Below are 20,533 nucleotides of genomic sequence, written 5' to 3'. Positions count from 1 at the left end.
TCAGATAAAGGTACAAGGGTACCTAGGGTGTCCCAAGTGTCTTGAAGGGGAAGACTCACCAAAGGAGGGGATAGAAGGGATCACAAGAAACAGCGAAATGAAGAAAATGAACGTTGTCTTCTGTATTGCTCAGAGGCGAACTCAGGACATGTACAGATTATACAACAAGAGAGGAAGGGAGACGGAAGGGAGGAAGAGCGAGCTCTGAATGAGGCGAGAAATGCTGACTGAGGCAGGAAGATCAATCCAGCTTGACAGCGATAGAAGATGCAAGGTGACAAAGAATTGGAACGATTATTATCACCCTTTCGTTTGCTGCAGTGGGGGTTTTGGAAAGTTGGTAGCCGGAGGGTTCAGAATTGGGGAGGCGCCGCGACGTTACTCTGCTCCGTGCATGCTCCAGGAATCTCCCAGTTGCAGATCGTCCTCATGTGCCTTGTGGAGAGGCGATCCCCGAGAATGGTAATCAGAACGTTGGGGGACCCTAGATTGATTGATAGGCAAGGGGTGTTGTCTGAGGGAAGATTTTCGAGCAGACTAAGAGAGGATAGTGGAATGCGCTGGCGCAAGAAGGATAAGAATCCGGGCTTCAGTGGATAGAAGGGAATGTGGACGAGAGACAAGGCACGGCATTAATGTAGTCCACAGCTGTCACACAGGCGCCAGCATGACAGCCCAAAGGTTTTTTTTTTTTGTGTGGCTGTTTATGGGGGGGTGGTGTTTTGGTGAGGCGGTGATGAAGGGAAAAAGAAAAAGGTCAAAAAGGAAGAGAAAAAAAAGAGGAGGAGGTTCAAATAAAAGGACAATTAAAAAAAAAAAAAGAGTCACACGAAGAAGGAAAAGAAAAGAAGAAAAAAAAGAACAGAACAGAGTCAATTGGATAGATAACAAGAAGAAAGATGATTTCTCAGGCAGATCAGCCGCTGTATTGCTGCGTAATACCATGACCATGTGAATAGGTCGATCCTGGCTGGGGACCCGGTGGTACTTCGATTTAGGTTAGAGTTTAGCTGTAAACTCAAGTATCTTTTTCAGCCATTTTGTTTATGACACACGTATCTGACTGTCACCGCGATCTAACTCCCGGCGCTTCTTTTTTAGCCTGGCCCCATCTCTTTGTCTTGTTTTCACTTCTTACGGACATACATGATATGATACACATATTTCTATTATTATATTCTATATTCTATTCCTCTACCTTCTCTGATACTGTGTTAGGTAACCTCATCTTCCATGGTCCATAATACAAAGAGTCCCTGGAACAGTACCGAATGGGTGTAATAGAGGTGAACGAGCAAACCTGAAGTCACCAGAGAGATTTTAATACTTCGGCCAAAAGTTCCTATCCACTCTAACTCCCCGCCATCTCTGCTGACCATGGGACCTAAACCCCCTATAGAGAGCATACTCCCGAATGGAGCCGGTGCCTGACATACAGACACAGGGAAGCTTTGTCGCTAACTAGAATCAGGCAAAAGCATGCATCTTCGAAGCCAAGGTTTTACCTTACTCAGGGAAGTACTAATGAAGGCTTTAATATAAATCCTCGGCAACAGCTTAGCTTGACGATTAAAGGTTTCTGGAGCCCGATCGGGCCCACTAAGCCCCTCCCACTTTAGCCTTAAAACCTCAAGTAAGGTACACTTTATAGTTATATAACTAGTTACCTACTACCTAGTTACATAGGTAAGATATTATCAGGGCTAGATCTCACTTCTTTAAATGTCTCGTATAACTTCCGGTTGGATCCGGAAACATTCTTGAAAGAGCCACTTTCTAACTGTGGATAACCTGCCATTCCAGGATTGGCAAGACGTTGGCTTACTTTATCTGTCTGGGCAGGAACTCAATGGGAGGGGGGTGTTTGTTTCGCTCTTGTGTTTTTGACTTTTTGTTTTCTTTTTATCTTCTGTTTTTCATCCGGCCGTGCGCTGGTATTGGCATTGTCTTCTCCCTTGATTCTCTCAATAGATCAAGTCAAACCCCAACTGCGACTCATGCAATAGTCTCCCACGCGATCATCGATAGAAGTACGCTTCGGGCCATGAGGTCCAGGTCCAGAAGGAATATCCGCGAAAAATAGGTTCGCGACTTGGGTAGACTTCCATAGACTCGGCCAGCCCCTTGCTTCAGCACATCATCACGCTGACCCTTGGATCAATTTGTGGGTAAAAGCGTGGGATGCACCCTGCTGAATGATGGGATGCAATTGCTCATCTGGGTCAGAAGCCCATAGAACCCCATTGAAAAAAAAAAAAAAAGTAAAAAGAATGGTTGTCATCTAGCATGTGTTGAATATTTGCCATTCGCGTTGCTGTATCCAGTCATCGCGGTGTAATCCCTCCCGGCGAGATTGGAAAAAGGCCGAGACATAGACTGGCAAAGGGAGAGTCATACAACTTGCAGGCTGACAAGGATACTCGCCTTGGGGTCCTTGCACAGGGGTTGCACAGGTCAAGTGTCAGGCCATCCATCACTCGCAGAAATCTTCCCCGGATCTGATCTCTGAGGGGCATTGCCCGCCTTGCGTCCAATGCCCATAGCCTTAGGAACACTCAGTGAACCCGGGCGCGATGACCGCTGGCTTGCAGTGACTATCAGGCGTTGGCCGCGTTACCAGTTTCCGGGTACTGGGTTGTTGCTTTTCCTATGATGATCGTCCTTTCTCCGAGTTTGTGAGGTATCAATTTGTGTGTTGGCCGCCCCTGACCGTATCATGAAAGATGCAGAGTCTGTCCACTACGACGTATGCCAAGATAACCAAGATAACCTTGGAATGTACCTAGGGCATGTCAGTCGGTGCAGTTGACAAATTTTGATAGTGACCTGGTGCTGGTTGTGTTCTTCATCTCGAGTGTCAGGTCTTGACAGTATCGAGAGAAAACCGGAGTGGATTTTGTTGTAACGCATCAAATCTGTTCCATGTCCCCTAGGCTAGGCCTCTGGATTTTTGTATGGGAAGCGACTAAATAGGTTTAGTTCATATCACCCCCAAACCCCGATATGTACTTCCATTGATGTCTCTCATGTGTCAACGCAATAACTAGTTAAAGGTCCCCACGTATGAACTTAAAGTACTCCGTACAGACCACTTGTCATATTATATTCTGCAAATAAGCATACAATATTGGTTGGCGAATACTTGCAGGGGGAATAAACTACCCAAGCACATAGGCTGAGGTTGTCCCTTCCCCCAAGTACAGATGGACCCATTATACTCCGTACGGAGGATATATTAAAGAAATAGCTTTACTAATACCCACCTGCCAGTAGTCAAATATATCAAGAATGAAAATCCACGCACCAAGTCAACTTGTATTGAAACCGGGCGTTCTATTTGTGGCGCGTGCTCTTGTGCTGTATGTTCCCGGTGTGGCGGCAAAATCCATGCAAGAAGGATACTTGCAGTTCAGGATATTGACACATCTAGCATGTGACAAACAGTGGCTATAATTACCTTGCATGTCAGGTGTATGGAGATTTACTCCGTGCTCTGGCTTGTGTTGCCTGTACTTATACTATAAACAATTGCTTTGGATATAGCCTATTCCATTGTGATATATATATCCAAAATATGAATAATTTTAATAAATATCCACCCAGGAAGACACCCGAGTGCTTGACACATTACTTTATTTTGAATTAATCCAATAGGAACAGAACTATATATTAATTATGGTCATCATATCAGATTCCAATAGATTCTATAAAAAATGTACAACATACTAACTCGTGGTTGATCTTAATCTTGTTTATAGACGTTGCCATACTCCAACGACCAAGTAAACTTCCCTTGTTGAATATAATAACTCACGTCTTTCAAAGTCAACTATTTCTTCCTTGCTTCTTCTTGTTTATGTCACAACAAACAATGGTTGCTATTTACCTCTATAGTTGTTGTGTTTGGTTGACGCGTACTAGGGCTTTGTTTATATGCCTCGAGCATCAGCTGCATGAGATCTAATCTCCCTCCACATATTTTCTGAAACATTCATTTCCTGATTTCTTCTTGCACAAGCCTCGATCTCGAGAGAGCACAAATCGGGAGCTCAAATCATACCATGTAGACAATTAGCCTTTGTATTATTCCACCATAAGCCCAAACCCGAAGGATTCACGCTTGTGCGACCACACTAAGCGCCAGCCACGACCTACTTTTTTTATACAACACATCAATTACTCTTGAAGAAAACGACGTAAATCTATATGTATAACATCCTCTCTACTTCATAGATTTATGCGAACTTATGAGCGTGGATCTCAGGGGAACCAAAATAAACAGGCATAGTTCAGTGGAGCCTGACCAGTAAGAGGGCTCAAATAGCCTCCAGAGGGTCCGTTCTCCAGGCACTGAAAGGTTGTGATTGGTTGGCCCCTGTCGCCAAGGGGCCCCGTGCAACCCAAGGAACACCACTAAGCTCTGAATAGCTTAGCTCTACACTAACAATAGCAAAGCGTTCTAGGCTTACACTCCTCTTCTCCCCTTCTCCCTTTTCCATTTTCCCTTCATTCTCATCCCATCCCCTCCATTCTTTCCATCGCAGGTGCCAGCTTCACTCTTTCAGCGGCTCACCTTGTGTCCATTCTTTCTTTAACCTACTCACTCTCATTTTCGACCCTTCGGCTTTTTTCGACCACACCCGTGACCGATAATTCGCACGCACATTCCATCGCCTTTGACTGTTTACTTCCCCGGATTCATTCCGTGACCTTTCTTGGAATCCGAACTCGTCGATCACATACATATCTGTCGATTTCCGACCATACAATTCTCAACACGGTATCAAAAATCCAACCGTCGACAACCGACAATCAACAAGATGAACAACCTATTTCCCCGCATCGTTGCTCGCGATGATGACAGCGATAGCGGACTCTCAAATACTATGGTCGACCTCCTCATTGCTCTCCTCGTTCTCGTTTTGCTCTCCCTTGCCCTGGTCGGTGGACTGCTCGTCCTTCGCCGCAAGCGTCAGCGTAAACAAAACTTGCTTCCAGTCCACAACGGACAGTCCCCCAACAGACGCCGTCTAACCATTTCCACGAACAAAGCCGACTCCATTCTTGTCTATGATGAGAAACGCAGCCTTATGGAAAACTCCGACAGCCCACCACCTAGCCCTGTGCCCGAAATCCGCATTACCTTCCCAGAGGAGGAAGATGCGAGCGGCAAACGCACTTCTGGCCGCATGGTCATTGTCCGCATCAGTGATGCCGGCAGCGTCGGCCTGGAACCCTGCCACGAGGAGCTTCCTCCTTACCAAACCACCGACACCGGTCGCTTCCAATCCCTGGACATGGATCGGATGGGTGGATTGAAGGAGAAAGAGGAGAGGAAGACATATCATTAAAGCATCTTGTCAAACCAACTTGCCTTATTCACTGACCGCATATATCGCCCGCATAGCGCTCAATCTTCTCTCTCCAATTTTCGACGACTTCTCAAAACATGACGAGTACCCTGTCAAATATCTTTTGCGATTCTACCATTTACATACCCTTCCTTCCCTGATCTGGCCTTCACGGCTTGCACATATGCCTTCCAGTTTCTATTTGGCCTCCAAAGCATACATACTGTTGGAATACCCGGTTTCTGGACAGACTCATGGGTACTCCTGGATTCCAATATTCATCGAAGCTGGATCGTTCATAGCGAGGGCCTGCCGATTTTTTCTTTATCTGATTTCTGGCGTTTCATTTCTTAAGCCTGGTTCCTCATGTCTCTTTCGCCCCTGCTACGTTCCTAGGGCCCGATCTACATGTGACATCATTCCTGCTTTCGACTTTCTCTTCTTCAATCCCCTTTATGGGGTCCTATTTTTACGTTTTACTGGGGCCTCCTCTATTTTACTTCCCTTCTTATGTGCCCTTTTTCCCGGTACCCGGCAGCTGGATAATGTATGTACTTAGTCCTCCTATGTTCATTTACGCAAATCTGAAATCTATCATTTTCTCAAATATTTGTTTTTGCTTCTTTTTCTGTGTGTATACTAGTCGGTGTACCTATGTAGGGATGCCTGGCAATTCTTGTCTTTCATTCCCTTGTAGTCCTCACCTATTGCCGCATTTTGCTCACTTGAGAGTGAAACTGATCACCCCCTACAAATCTCCAGATTGAGAGATCAACCATCCCAATAATTGGTCAAGCCGGGCTAACTACCTCTTACCACTGACATCTAGTATAAAACAACATTCGATCAATGGATCCTTGGTCATTCGTCATAATCGCCATCGGAATGGAGAGATCTACTAACAAGGTGGCAATCGGCATCATCCTACATCCTACAGACCGCAGCACACCACAGGTTCTCGCGAAGTCGACACTCCTACAATGCCCCAACAGGTCGAGAGAGGACTTCCTACCTAAGGATACGGTGTGTCGTCACCGGGCATGGGTTGTCAAGATGGTGAAGACAGCTCTTCAAGAAGCATGCCTGTCGCCGCAAGATGTGGACTGTGTCCGCTTCATTAAAGCCTCTATGTGCAGAGTGGTTTATATAATTTGGGGATTTCTACCTACCTAGACATTGAAATGGGCTGTCTAATTACTGGCGCTGGTAATCCCGTTGTTCTATATGTTCCTGGTGGTAATAACCCGCGTATAGTGATAAACGCGTATCTTCAATCGGACATTGGATATCGCTGTTGGAAACTGCCTGGATCGATTTGCACACACGCTGCATATTCCCAACAAGCCATTCCCGGGGTGCAATAATGAGCACCTCGCAAAGAAAGGGCGCCAGTTTGTTGATCCCCCATATGTGGTTAAGGGCATGGGCAGTTCGTTTTCTGGTTATCTTAGCCTCGATTGATGTGAGGATAACTGGCAAAGAGGCTGACCAGAATCCTAATGTTAAACCTACTCGCGCTCACCTCTACTTCTCCTTGCAGGAGACGGCATATGCGATGCTGGTTGAGATCATTGAGCGTGCAATGGCGCATGTTGATTCCAACCAGGTACTCATTGTTGGCGGTGTGGGGTCCAATGAGTGACTACAAGATGTAATGGGGATTATGGCGCGGGATCGGGGCGGCTCTGTCTTTGCGACGAATGAGCGATAATGGCATTCTCCACTGAAGGAATCTACCTGCTCTTAACTGTTTTGGACATACGAGATATTGCTGGTTGGCGAGACTAAAGATAATGTTTCGCCCAAAGATAGATAGGCAATATCAGTGTGAGTACGGACATTCAGAATATATCGAGCCACGTGGGGTATGAAACACAAAAGGGGTCGTGAGCATCACGAATCCCTGGCCATTCCGGACACAGTTAGGCCTATATCAATTCTCTATATTTGAGGATAAAATTGAGTACCAATATCACAGCATCTCACCTATCTGGAGAATCTCCCGTATGGGTATCCACGGCCGGCCAATCAGAAACACCGATTCCGAGCTCCCCAACCCGTGGGTTCCGCGATTGTCACATAATCTCGAATTAATTTCTTTTCTTAAACACATTCCCCCTAATTGGGCTTTGCACACATTGTTCCGTCAAGCAATGTGCATGTTATAGCTTCTTGATACATAGGGAAGCCGTTCGACAGAGTACAGAAAGGGGTACAAACCTCCGCAACCTCCTCGCCCCGCCTATACTTTTTCTCCGACTTCGATGGATCTTGCTTGAACCGGCTCAACCGGCTCAATTGTGCTCGCTCCCGGCTTCCCTGCCCCTGAAAAACACACCGTGTTCATCATCCACGGCCCCTCCAGTGCCCCTTCGGCCTCCAGCAGCCAGATCTGCGACCTCGACCTGAGACCATACAATAGACCGCGGATATGGTAGCCACATCACATGCAGGGACTATGGGGACTAGTCCAAACCCCAACGGCCCCAAAAGTGGTCTTCCAGCTGCCACCTCTCGCAGCTCCGACCAGTTATCTGACGGGCAGAAGCGGAAGCAAGCTGCTCTATTGGAGAAGAAGTCACTGGAGCTTGAAAATGAGTTCAAGGCGAATCATTTTGGTGTGATGGGTGTTTTAACGTGGATACTGTGAGTGATTCCCTAAGCTTAGCAGAGTCTGAGGTTTAAGGCCCGCTGCAGGCTTGACCTGTCGTAAAATAAATTCGAACTGACGCTGGATAAATGACAGACTCTTGCATGTCGCCGGTATTTATCTGTTCACAAAAGGGTTCCTCCTCACGCGCATGGTCCTCGAGGACAAATCATCATGCGACGTACTGCCTTTCGAGGACAGTTTGGCTCAACCACACAATACAGCCCTGGGGAGTAAACAGCAGAAAGGCTGCTGGCACGAGAAAACCTTTGACAAGGCCGTTGTTATCATAATTGACGCTCTGCGCTATGACTTCACTGTGCCATTCGCCCCAAAAGGAGAGAGCGACACAGTCCACCTCTTCCACAACAACATCCCTGTCCTCTACGAGACCGCAGTGCAAAACCCCGCCAACGCCTTCCTCCTGCCATTCATCGCGGATCCCCCGACAACCACTCTGAACCGCCTGAAAGGATTGACTACCGGAACCCTGCCCACCTTCCTGGAAGCAGGCTCCAACTTTGCCGGAACCGCCATCGATGAGGATAATCTTGTCGCACAGTTGCATAGCGCCGGGAAGAACTTAGTTCATCTCGGTGATGATACCTGGCAGGCGTTGTTTCCGGGCTACTTTGATACCAATCTCACACATGCGTATGACTCGTTCAACGTCTGGGATTTGCATACCGTCGACAATGGCGTCACGGAGCATCTCTTCCCGCTCCTCCGGCCGGAGAACAGCAAGAAATGGGATGTTATCTTTGGCCATTATCTCGGCGTAGATCATGCAGGCCATCGATATGGTCCTAACCATGCTGCCATGGCATCCAAGCTCCAGGAAATGGATCGGGTTGTTCGCGATATCATTGATGCGCTCGATGATAAGACTCTTCTGGTCGTCATGGGAGATCATGGGATGGACATCAAGGGCGACCACGGCGGCGAGTCTGATGACGAGGTTGAGGCCGCGTTGTGGATGTATTCCAAGCGTGGTATCTTCGGACGTACAAGCAAAAACACGCTCCTCCCGCCTCAATTCGCCCGCGACAGGTCCGTACCTCAAATCGACCTTGTTCCGACGCTGTCTTTGCTCCTTGGAATGCCCATTCCATTCAATAACCTAGGATCGCCTATTGAAGAGTGTTTCTCTGGCGCACGCGGGGACAACTGGGCAAACCTGGCGACTGTCAACCGGTTGACTGCAGCCCAGGTCAAGAGGTATCAGCACCAATATGCGGTTGCCAGAGGTGCTGGTGATGATGAAGAGTCGGCTTTGCTTTGGACTGCCGCAGAAGAGGAGTGGAAGTCTGCTTCCAAGGGCTTTTCGTCCAAGTCGACCGCTGCCCGCGCTAGCAATGAACTCTACCGCAAGTACCAGCGTCATACTCTTGATATCTGCCGTGGATTGTGGGCTCAATTTGACGTGCCAAGCATGATCCAAGGTGTTGTGATTCTCTTTACTAGTATTGTCTTGTTGGTCATCTATGCCCGAGGCTTGAAGACAGATCGAACCCAACTCACGTCTCGTTTGCTTCAATTCGCAAGCGTGGGTGCTGGTGTTGGTGCCATGACCGGTTCTGCGTTTGGCTTGACTGGCCTGACTGAGATGTCTATGGTCGATGGAGCCGTGCTACTGGCTGCTGCTGGAAGCATCCTTGGCGCCACGCCGGCTCTCGTCAAGATGCCCGCGAACCTAACCCTGCCTCTTCCGAACGGCATGTGGGGATGGCTTGCGCTTTTCTTTACCGTTTCTCAGTCGATTGGATTTGCCTCGAACTCGTACACCATCTGGGAAGATGAAATTCTTCTTTTCTTCCTCACTACATTCGGCGTGTGCGCAGGTATCTCGTCCATGCGACAGAAGCAGACCACGGATCGCATCTTGGGTGTATACCACTCCATTCTGTTCGTGATCCTGGGTCGAATCGCGTCTTTCTCCCGTCTCTGCCGCGAAGAACAGATGCCCTTCTGCCGCTCTACGTACTATGCTTCATCGTCTTCTTCCACCTCTGCTCCCTGGCAGCTTGCCATTCCTTTCCTGGTCACGTTGTTCCTTCCCAGCGTCGTACGATCCTTCTACGCCGGCTCCAAGTCCTATGAAGGCGCCGCATCGCTATGGATCGGCTTTGCCTTCCGCTTCGGTCTCTTCGTCACCTCCCTATTTTGGATCCTCGAAGGCGCCGACGACGGTGAGTGGCTGCCCGTAAGCAACGAAACCCTCAAGTTCGTCCGCGTCTTCCTAGCCCAGTTTGTTCTCGCCCTCGCGTTCGCAGCAGGCACTGCAGCATACTTCTACTCCAAGCCCTGCGTCAGCATCAACGTGAGCAAACCCATCGAAGATCCCAACAGCCCACCGACCCCTATAGTCGCCGGCCAGCAACAAAGCCCACGAACAACGGTCACAATCCTCGGCTTCGGTAACGTCTACGGCACCCACTTCTGCTTCCTACTACTCAACTTCACCCTCGCCATCATCCTCATGCAAAAGCCAATGGGCCAAGGCGCCATCGCTCTCCTCCTCTGGCAAATCCTCTCTCTCCTCGAAATCCTCGACACAAACAGCCTAACCATGACAAACTCCTCCATCGGTCCCGTCATCCTCGGCGTCCTCGGCTCTTTCTACTACTTCAAAACAGGCCACCAGGCCACCCTCTCTAGCATCCAGTGGGAAACAGCCTTCATCCCCCTCGCAACAATCCAATACCCCTGGTCCCCACTATTCGTCATCCTCAATACCTTCGGTGCCCAGATCCTGGCCGCCATCGCTGTCCCCCTCACCGTCCTCTGGAAACGTCCCCTCCAGACTCACGACCGTGTCCCTGCTTCAAACCCGAACAAGAACCCCGCCACACGCATCCTTTCCGATGTCGTACAGGCTGCTGGAACACATATCCTCTACTTGGCGACTATCAATCTTGCTACCACGATGTGGGCCGGCCATCTTCGACGCCATCTCATGCTCTACCGCATCTTCAGCCCTCGCTTCATGATGGGCTCGGTGGTGCTGGCTGTTGTTGATGTTGTCTTGATGATCGTTGCTGTCGGCGGTGTGCGCTGGAGTACCCTCAGTGTTGGTGAGATCTTTGGTTGGTGATGGCGTTTTGAAAAGGAATTATGGCCTGGGAAGTATAAGTCCCAAATCTCGGATTGGATATGGAACATGCTTGGATATGTGAAATTTTGTCCCCAGGTCTTTCTTTCCCTCGCCCATCTCAAACTTCTCCTACTGGCTACAGCCTTGTACAGAGCAAAACCCACACATCCTTCTTTCCCTTCTCCGCATCGACTCGCTCTCTCACTTGTACATGCGCTCTGTGTCACATTTCCCTCCTTTCTCCTTCTTTTTTTTTTTTGGTTCGACCATATGTGTTGGTAGTTACATAGATACTTTATTATAATTATGACCACGGTCGATCAAAAACACAAGCTACACATTTACCTTGCTATCAGATACCAACCCTAAATATCTGCACCATGGCTCACGGATCGAATCGGGTACAATTCTCTTACTGGGATGAACAATGGCTCTATATGGCTTAAGACAAGAGAAGAAGAGACGAAGAGAAAAGTGGAAAGAGCGGGAGACAAGGAAAGCATGAAGTGACGTGACGTAATTCCGAGCACCTCCCTAATTTGGATACACTCATCGCCAACATTAGCAGACGATGTATAGATATCCAATATCAACTAACCAATCTACAAGAAAAGAAACCCAGAGACAACCGCAAGGACGGACAAGAAGCCCAAGTTACCAGCGCTCAAGTTTGAAGCCGCGTTAAAAACCGGAGAAGAGGAGGAGGCACTGGGGCGAGAAATCGAGCCAGAGCTGGACGGTCTCGCTGTGCTAGCAGCTGTGATAAGGCTTCTACTAGGTTCAGGCTTGTTAGAAATAGCGTCAACAGAAGGATGTGAAAACTGACCCAGAAACAGAAGGCTTCGAGGTAGTCGAGGAAGTCGAGTTAGTAGAACCAGTGAACTTAATACTCTTAGCAGAGCCGCTTAGGTCCGACCAGGTGTAAGACTCAGCCGGGTTGTAGTTGACGATAGTGACGTCCTTGATATACATGGTGTAAGGGGTCTTGCTGTAATCGGTCAGGCCGCCGGCCCATTGAATCGTTCCCTCTGCATTGGTTGGGTCACCACCGGCCCAGATGCCGATGCGCACGTTCATGGGGGTCTGGGGATATCTGGTGCCGGATTGTGCGTTGTCGGAGGAGAGAGTGCGGAGGACCTTGCCGTCAACGGACCAGGTAGTGGCTTCTTTGGTCCAGACTACCTTGTAGGTGTGGAATATCTCCTGGGGAGTCGAAACGGACTCGAAGGTTGCGCGGTCGTAGGTTGTGGTATCTCCTTTTCCGAAGTAGTTCGTCTGGACTTGGGTTGTGTCGCCACCTACGGCTTCCTGGAATGGAGATGGAGTTTATATTTAAGGAATGTTGGAGAGAATGGGTGTCTAATGACTTACCCAGTCAATCTCGTCAAGATCATCCGACTGAAGCACGACACTGCTGACGATGCCAGTGCCAGGGGCTGATTTCATGGTGACCGATACTTCGCCGAAGAAGATGTGGAAGTTGGTCCGAATGGTGGGAGCATCGCCTTGCTTGTTGACAGTAAACTCCGCGCCGTTCGAGCCTATTTTCACGTTGCCGGCAGTAGTCGTCCACTGATCTAGCCCGGGGCTCTTGGTGAAGTCGAAAGTGAGTCTCGACTCGGTTGTACCAACATTGGCTGGGCAAGTTTCTATAGCATATTAGAAGGTACTATGTTTTGAATTCTTTAGTGTGAGATACTTTTCAATGGATTGCACTCGCTGTACGTTTGGCCTGAGACCAGAGTCGCGGCGGCCAAGCCTGCAGCGGCATACTTCAAGTAGCCCAGCATTATAGATACCAGATTGATATAGGAATGTAAATATGTAAAGTAAGTGATGAAGAGAACGAATAGAAAAGAAGATTGGCGAGGTTTGCAACTAAGAGTAGTGACAGGCAGTTCTCAAAAATGACAGTGTGATAAACCTGAAGAGAAGGGAGTGGGAACTGAAAGGTATTTTAATATTATAGTTATATATATTCCTGCGCTGATCTATCATTTATAGGAATATATCTAGTATCTAGATCCCCACGAATTGAGACATGTTCATTGGTACCGGTTATTTATAGTCGGCATAAATGCCCGACGAAACTTGGCTACGTATTTTCCCTTCAATTTCACCAATGTGTTGGGATCTCGAATAGATTAACTACATCATCTTGACTTCTTGGCCAAATTTCAGAGTCTAATAGGTTCCAGTTTGGCTCGGCCTTGTAAGTTCCTTGCCTCCTGATATTTCGCTTTGTGGGTTAACCACAGCAGCTGGACCATAGCCCATGCCCTATGTTGCAGAGAATTCGCCTGATACTGTACTTGCTATAATGTATGACCTGGAGCTACCACCATCAAATTCGACTCGTCGCCGAAAACCTCTCTAGTGAGAGATAAAAAGTGGCAGAAGGCTTTTCGTACTTGAATAATTGGACGGCTTGTTGTTTCAATGCGGGTCCTCAAACCCGTCTGCGAGTTGAGAAGCCAGGCTCAACCCCGATTCTAGGATCTGACGCCGGTTGAAGATGAGCTATGCTAGATGGTATAGATGGTACTGAATGGTGGCATGAACATCATGAAGCGAGAGAGGCTCATCGGGACCTATAGATGCCCCGCGAGACTGTTGATAGTCTAGCTTGGGATACCTGTTGGAGGTGATTGTAGGATAATCGTGCAGTCCCCATGATTAATTGTGCAAATCTTGAGGTTGTGAAGCTGGTTTGGGTAATTTCGGCGTGTTCAAGCTCTGTTTTCGATCACCGCCAGCTGCACGGGGGTTCTGGCTCGCTTTATGACTCGTTGACGAGAATATATTGTATTGCTGTCCTGGTAGTTACCACATGGGTTGCCTGTGATGACATTTTGATAGCCAGTAAGAGAGATAGGATGAAAGTACAGCAAGAGTGGCCTGCAATATCGAAGAAGCATGGAACTGAAGATGGCTCGGCGTGTCTTGGCACGGATATATACAGCCCTATATCGGGTAGAGTGGCCTCTATTAGTCTTTATAGTTCTTCGGAGACCGAATATTTTTCATTATCAGAAATTATAATGTAACGTTCATATGTACAACTTAACCGCTTTAATCTCGGCAACTGCGTCAATAGGTGGTTTGTTTACGATGTCAATGTAGCTGAGAAATCTAGAACTGATAGCAAGGCACCTTGTCGACCTTGTACTTTGTGACTTGTTCTCACAGGAAAACTGTTGATTAAAGATGAAGAGCAATTGACGTGGTGAACCATGTCATTGATCGACATCAGGTTTCTGCAGACCCATAAAATCCCCAAATTGACCGTCTATAATTAATCGGTACGATTAATCGGGATGAGCATGGTTGTATACCAAACAAAGTAATGCAACAGAAGATCTCGGTTCTAGAGGATCCCAGAAAATAGGTATAAGTATGTCCCCGTTCTCATGGATTGCTACATCGCAACAGACAAGTCTTCTATAATCTTCAACAATCTTCATTCACTTCCAAATCCTCTACCGTCATGCGTTTCACCATCCTCACTGCTTTCGCCCTTGTCGGCCTCTCCATGGCCAACTTGGTATGAATCCTTTCATACCTGTCATATCCCGTTCAACTCATCTAATTCAATACTAGATCCCCTCCGGAGGACAGTGCAAGCAGGATGGAAGCTTGGGTAACTGTGAATCCAAGCTCTGTGTGGTACGGGCCTGAATATAACAATTTGCGAAAGCTAGAAGAAGATGCTAACTGTTCTATAACAGCAACTGGCGGACAAGCCCTTCGGAAAGTGCAAATAAGCCTGCACGTGGACAAATGTACCTTTAGTGTACGGAATCAACTGGATTGATTACACAACGCGGAGCCACTTTCTTTCATATCATACCGCTAGAATATAGAAACACCATTTGTTTTCACAATCAACTGATGTAGAAGCTGTGTTGTAGGCTGCAGCTATGCTGTTCACTATTATCATGACACTGTCACCTGGTAGGTAGGCTCTTAGGTTATCGATGGTGAGCTATCCACTACTAGCTAGAACTCGAGGCTATTATGATGAACAAGGCCTAATAACCGAGCCACATGGGTTGAAACAGCCAAAAAAGAAAGCATCATGTGAAGTCCAGTATAAACACTGATTTATTTCACTAAATAGATCCTTAATCCTAATCACGAGTCGCTGACAGGCAAGACAACATTCAAAAAAAAAAAAACTTTTGGGGCGGGAAAGGGGTATTCACAAATGCGACAATTGTCTTGCATCACGAAAAAACAAAAGATGATGTACATGAAGTCGTTTCTGGGGGTCATTGGTCATCGAGAGGGGAAAGGATTCGGTTATTTGTCTTTAGAGGGGGGAGGAATGTAAGGCAAGAGGAGAATGGATGGGAGTGAGTGAGTGAGTAGAGAGGAGTAAAAGGAGAAGACGAGAGAGACACGGTTCATCTTGCCCAACATTGCCACCACAAAGACTATTGGCAAGAAAGACGGATCAGCGAGCCCAGCGTGAGAAATCCAAATTCTGGACAATGTTCGTGTCTGCCGCTGCGTTCCATTCCGCAGCGAAATCGGTCTGTACTTGAGGGGCACGAGAAGGTAGTTCCTCCGAGAAGATGTTGGCTTTCGTGTTCCGCCGTAGACCTGGATAAGCGCCTTCCGCGGTATCAGAGCCTTGGCTTTGGGCTGTCAGAGACCGCTCGCGGACTTTTTTGATTTCTCGCAGACGGGTGGTCCAGGACGAGGTATGCTCGCCACCCTTGTTGTTCCAAACAAGCGAGAAGACGGACGCATTGAGGGCAAGAATGCGAACAAATGCCGCCAAATTCTTGCCGGATATGACCTTTGGTGTCGCAGCAGGTGACACATCTGGAAACCCGGCCTTGCTCATGACCTGTACGCTGTAGTAGAGCTTTTGCGGGTCCGTCTCGCCATTGTAATTGCCACTCTCGTCGTAGGCAATCCGAGACGATGGGGTGATGACAATATTGATAGAGTTGAACTCGGATGGGATTGTGTCAAAGTTAAAGGGCAAGTTGGATCGATTGAACACGATTGTGACGTGGTTATTGCCAAGGTTTCGTTTTTTGTTGATGCAGGCCGGGTCACGGTCAAAGTCCGTAGGCATCATTGTTGCAACATGATACACAATTTCAGTAACACGATCCCGCCAAGCGTAGGTGTGCTCTCCATCAGTATCAGCATACAATCCTTGCGGATTGAATTGAGGGTTTCGAAGTGACACTTTTGTTCCCAATCCTGACAGCAGGTTTTCATAATCCGCAGAACCACCAGTGTTGGCTAAAATATCCGCCTCCTTTGTCTGGCCATTGTCAACATAAACAATGCCGATCCGGTGACCGTCCACAATGTCGGTGCGGTCAAAGTTATTGATTGCACGTCGAGTGATATCGTCTTCCGGAACCGGGATAGGCTGCATGACAGTAGGTGTAGGGAAGGCAGTGGCGGTCAATTGAAGCATGATATGACTCGGAAGGACTGCCGTGCGCATCGAGTCGGAATGTAAATGGGCATCTGGAGTTGGAGGGACTTGATGCGGCAGAACTGGGGCCGTCCGCTGTTGATAGACAGAGTATGTAGTACCCGATGCCTGGCGCTTCGTAATCTGAGACAATCCAGATAATCCGGCGCTCTCGACGGTGACGATACTCATGCCGACAATCCAGGACTTCTTTGCAACTGGGCCATCCTCAGGGGAAGGCGGGAAGGTTTCGAAGGGGATGGTCTCTCCGAGATCCGAATAAGCAACGCGCTGCATCAAATCAATAAATACTTGGCTTTGTTCTTCCACCACCTCTTTTCCATGTTCGTCGTGATAGATGAGCCTGCTGGTGATCCAGTTCACGTGTTTGGGTCGATCCTGGAGCTTCAGAGACAAGAACCAAAAGACCATGACATGGTAGGTGAGATTCGAGATATACTTGGACATCCCATCTTGGGAGGTCTCGATGGCTTCAGCTGCATGGGCGGATATTTCCTTGGCCCCGGCACCGAGCTTAGACTGAGGAGATTGGGTTGACACAGAGGCCCTTGCAGCCAACTCAGCGGCTTTATACCGATGCTCTCGAGATGTCTGCAAAAATCGAATGCAGATGCCAAACACAGTGCGGATCTCCTCCTCACGTAAGTTGACGTAAACAGCTGGCAATCGTGCAAGTAGAGCCAGGAACTCCAAGATATGGACAGCAATGTTTGACATGGTAATCACCTTTGACATCCTATCAAGAATACTGTTCAAGGATTTCGTGACTGACATGGGGATTTCATAGCAACAGAGTGAAAGTGCTTGAATGCACCCACGAGATGTACCACCCCATGATCCGATGATACCCTGCATGAAAGCTCGGACGAGGTCATCCTCTTCGCTCTTGGCAAAGTGTTCGTGATAGCTGACAAGCATGCAAAGCGCATCGAAGATACAGGCAGCTACATCGCTCTTTTTCAGTCCCGTAGTCTCAGGAGGTTCGTGGAAAGTTCCATTCTTGACCTGATCACACAAAATGCTGCGAAGGAGCGTAATCTGAGGGATAGCATCTCGGAAAAAGTCTTTGTTGCCAAGTTGAGGTCCAATATGAGTAAGAATGTAGCTGTAAACATCCCAGTCTGTTTCTCGTTGCAACAAGGTGATGACAACTTCGAGCCACATCTTGACCTTCAACAGCCCCGTAGTTCTTATTTCTGCTGTTGATTCGGTGGGGGCAGATTCCTCCGGGTGGGCGTAAGCAAATACGACAGGACTAGATTCTCCAGGTGGTTGCTCCGGAAGTACTTGTGGCAGAGCATATGTCCAGACTGGGGCAGTCAGCCTTGATCCACGGGCAGAGATAGACCCACGCCCCGGGGCCGACCTCGACATAGGGGTCGACGTAGACTCTCTCGCTGGAAGTTTTCCGGTTGGTGAGATTGGTGAGATATCATGCTGAGGAATCTCGCGGGTGGGACTATCGCTAGGGGGCTGGAGTTTAGAGCCACCATCGAGATTGCGACCCAGTACGTTCATCAAGAAATCACTTTCCGATGTTGATATGACTGTGACTGATCCAGCCGAATCACATCGCAGTCGGAAAAGTAGCTTCAAAACCGTTAGACGAGAGTCTACTGGTCGACTTGGAGATTGAGCAATGTCTAGAAGTGCCTCGAAGACCATCACAGCTTTGGTTGAGGAGAGGTTCAAGGCACGAAGCATCATCTTCACGAGGCCCACAGCGCAGACGTTTGTCAAGCTTAACTCCAAGACACTTGTGGTGGATGTACGGCGCTGAGATCCAAGGCTCGGTGGATGCTCGTGTGGTTCGTCTCGATTAAGCTCCGTCTGCATCGGCGTTCCGATGGTGCTTATCAGCAACTTGAACGTATCATCATCACTGTATTGTATCGCTGGGTCGGTTAACAAAGACACCAGGGACTCCAAGAAGAGAAGATCATGTTCTGCCGCGAAATCTTCCAATAGAAGCCCGAGAAGGCCGTGGTCCTTAGAGAAAAGCAAGTTTTCATGGCCAGAAAGAGCTTCTTTTAACGTATCCAAAGCCAGGATTCGGATGTCCGAGCTTTGTTTTCGTGGTTGAATAAAACACTCGACCAGCTCACGACAATGCCGAGCCCAATTTGAGTTCTCGGAAGGATGGCAAAGTTTGTCTTCTCTCATCGAATGGATGATGAGTTCAGCCTGTGGGGGCTCAATGTGCTGGTATATCTTCATGAGGAACCGGACCGCATGTTGTTTTTGCTCTCTGTTGAGTTGTTCCCAATGAGATTCAATCACAGAAGCAATGCGAATGAGATTTGCCAGGATGTAGGATTTGGTTTCGTCGTACGTAGGTTTGAGCTGAGGGCTAGCCGTAGAAGTGGGGGATGGTGTCGACACGCCCATGAGCCTGCGAGAACAAAGTATGAGAAGATTGGCGAATTCCATCCAATCCCTTTCTAATGCGACTCGAACGTAATCTCCTTCCAGAATGTTTAGGCACAGATCCAACAGGTCCGCATCCACTCTGTTATCGTCTTTTTGGGCAATGACTTGCAATGATTCAATGAGCTGATCAAAGGGAAGCTGGGGCATGCCATCTTGGCCATAAGCGCGAACAAAATCCGAGAACACATAAAGTGTACCACGGAGAATATTCAAGTTCCGACTTCCTTCGACGCACGATTCTCTTAGGAAGTCATGGAGTGTGTTTACCATTTCCGCCTGTCTTCGTGATTTGGCTAAACTGCGCACTGCTCGCGATGTCGGCCCAGAGAGCGGTTTGACCGATGCATGGATGCTGCAAAGAACTTCCAGGAGCGTTGAGAAGCTTACATCAGGCACATCGGCATACATAATGACAGCGTCGAACACGGCCAAAGAGTTTTTGATATCTGCCGCGACACTGGTTCTCCTGCAAGTGGTAAATGTTTCCGTGAGAAGTATTTCGATTTCCTCCTGGGTTGGCTGTTTTCGCTGCAAAGTGATCAGGTCGACCGCGAATTGGAAGAGATCTCCAAAAACTGCTTCATCGTCAGCGGGTCCGTGTGGTTTAACCACTTTTCCCTTTTTCGCCTTTGATCGTGCAGATGCGATTGTTTCATAGAACGGAACAATCCACGAGGAGATTATATGGATAATTGAAGAACCCGCGAAGTCCAATTTCCTGCCATGATCTGATAAGGAGATCAACGCCTGCACGCGCGCAGCGATCACATCCGGCTCGGTCGAAGAAGTTATCGATTCAAAAACCAGGCGCCTAGCTGACGGGGACAGATCTTGACGGGCTGCGATCGCTTCTAATAACCGGGCACCACTTTGCTGCGCATCCAACGAGCTTTCATGATGCAAGAGGTATTCGGCCGCCTCCCATAGCACCATGGACTGCTCGGAGCTGAAACATGAGAGACTTTTTGATAAACCCTCCGCTTCCTCAATCGCCTGGTTTAAATTTTGCCTTTGCGATAGATTGTGGAGGGATGTCTCGAAATCCAGGCCACCGGGAGGGTCCGAGGAACTCGACACGACACTGGCACGATGCATTGATTCGAATCCGTATCCAAGCCGACTTGTTCCGCGACTATCCGTGTGAGGCAGCGAGTCGCTGCTGCTTTCTTGCAGAGAGACTGGGGATTGCGATTTAGGTCGACCGACACCTAGAGTTTTGAAGACATCTGCAAGGCTAGTTGACGAGGGCTTGTGTTGGGAGAGTGGTGGGACATCATCGGGAGACATTCGCCTAGTGGCAGAGAGTAGAGTCAGAAGGACGTGGTGTCCAAACTATGTGACAGCTAAATTAGTATAAGTATTGCATCATCCATGATAGGTATCATCGAATGGCAGATAGGGGATATTCACCTTTTAAAAGTGACAAACAATAGCTTTTTACTGCATAGGCAGCCCTATGACAAGGAAATGCACATGCAGGGACTGAAATGATGCCTGGCAAGTTGCGACAGTGGGTAGTTGGTGGTCAATATCGGAGCGCAAAA

The 20,533-nt window shown here is 48.3% G+C and overlaps 6 protein-coding genes across 6 annotated transcripts; 4 read left to right on the top strand and 2 right to left on the bottom strand.

Annotated features, from left to right (window-relative positions):
* Window positions 1-4,820: 4,820 nt before the first annotated feature.
* Window positions 4,821-5,351, top strand: N7447_005096 (uncharacterized protein; the record flags this gene model as incomplete). Its single annotated transcript, XM_057229358.1, has 1 exon — window positions 4,821-5,351. One exon carries the CDS (start codon window positions 4,821-4,823, stop codon window positions 5,349-5,351), a length of 531 nt encoding a protein of 176 aa, XP_057084448.1.
* Window positions 5,352-6,714: 1,363 nt separating this feature from the next.
* On the top strand, window positions 6,715-6,993 carry N7447_005095 (Kae1/YgjD family; the record flags this gene model as incomplete). Its single annotated transcript, XM_057229357.1, has 1 exon — window positions 6,715-6,993. The coding sequence occupies one exon, from the start codon at window positions 6,715-6,717 to the stop codon at window positions 6,991-6,993; it is 279 nt and encodes a 92-aa protein (XP_057084447.1).
* Window positions 6,994-7,809: 816 nt separating this feature from the next.
* N7447_005094 (mannose-ethanolamine phosphotransferase GPI13) lies at window positions 7,810-11,095 on the top strand (the record flags this gene model as incomplete). The annotated part of the gene is made up of 2 exons (XM_057229356.1): window positions 7,810-7,997; window positions 8,098-11,095. 2 exons carry the CDS (start codon window positions 7,810-7,812, stop codon window positions 11,093-11,095), a joined length of 3,186 nt encoding a protein of 1,061 aa, XP_057084446.1.
* Window positions 11,096-11,697: 602 nt separating this feature from the next.
* N7447_005093 (glycoside hydrolase family 16 protein) lies at window positions 11,698-12,885 on the bottom strand (the record flags this gene model as incomplete). Its single annotated transcript, XM_057229355.1, has 4 exons — window positions 11,698-11,866; window positions 11,922-12,403; window positions 12,467-12,744; window positions 12,795-12,885. The coding sequence occupies 4 exons, from the start codon at window positions 12,883-12,885 to the stop codon at window positions 11,698-11,700; spliced, it is 1,020 nt and encodes a 339-aa protein (XP_057084445.1).
* Window positions 12,886-14,582: 1,697 nt separating this feature from the next.
* Window positions 14,583-14,859, top strand: N7447_005092 (uncharacterized protein; the record flags this gene model as incomplete). Its single annotated transcript, XM_057229354.1, has 3 exons — window positions 14,583-14,639; window positions 14,696-14,761; window positions 14,824-14,859. The coding sequence occupies 3 exons, from the start codon at window positions 14,583-14,585 to the stop codon at window positions 14,857-14,859; spliced, it is 159 nt and encodes a 52-aa protein (XP_057084444.1).
* Window positions 14,860-15,551: 692 nt separating this feature from the next.
* N7447_005091 (putative GTPase activating protein (Tsc2)) lies at window positions 15,552-20,276 on the bottom strand (the record flags this gene model as incomplete). The annotated part of the gene is made up of 1 exon (XM_057229353.1): window positions 15,552-20,276. The coding sequence occupies one exon, from the start codon at window positions 20,274-20,276 to the stop codon at window positions 15,552-15,554; it is 4,725 nt and encodes a 1,574-aa protein (XP_057084443.1).
* Between the last annotated feature and the right edge of the window lie 257 nt (window positions 20,277-20,533).

Source organism: Penicillium robsamsonii, assembly GCF_028829455.1.
Source record: "Penicillium robsamsonii strain IBT 29466 chromosome Unknown utg000003l_segment0_segment0, whole genome shotgun sequence".
Lineage (NCBI taxonomy): Eukaryota > Fungi > Ascomycota > Eurotiomycetes > Eurotiales > Aspergillaceae > Penicillium > Penicillium robsamsonii.
The sequence above is the reverse complement of the archived record's forward strand: the minus strand, read 5'-3'. Positions and strand labels throughout refer to the sequence as shown.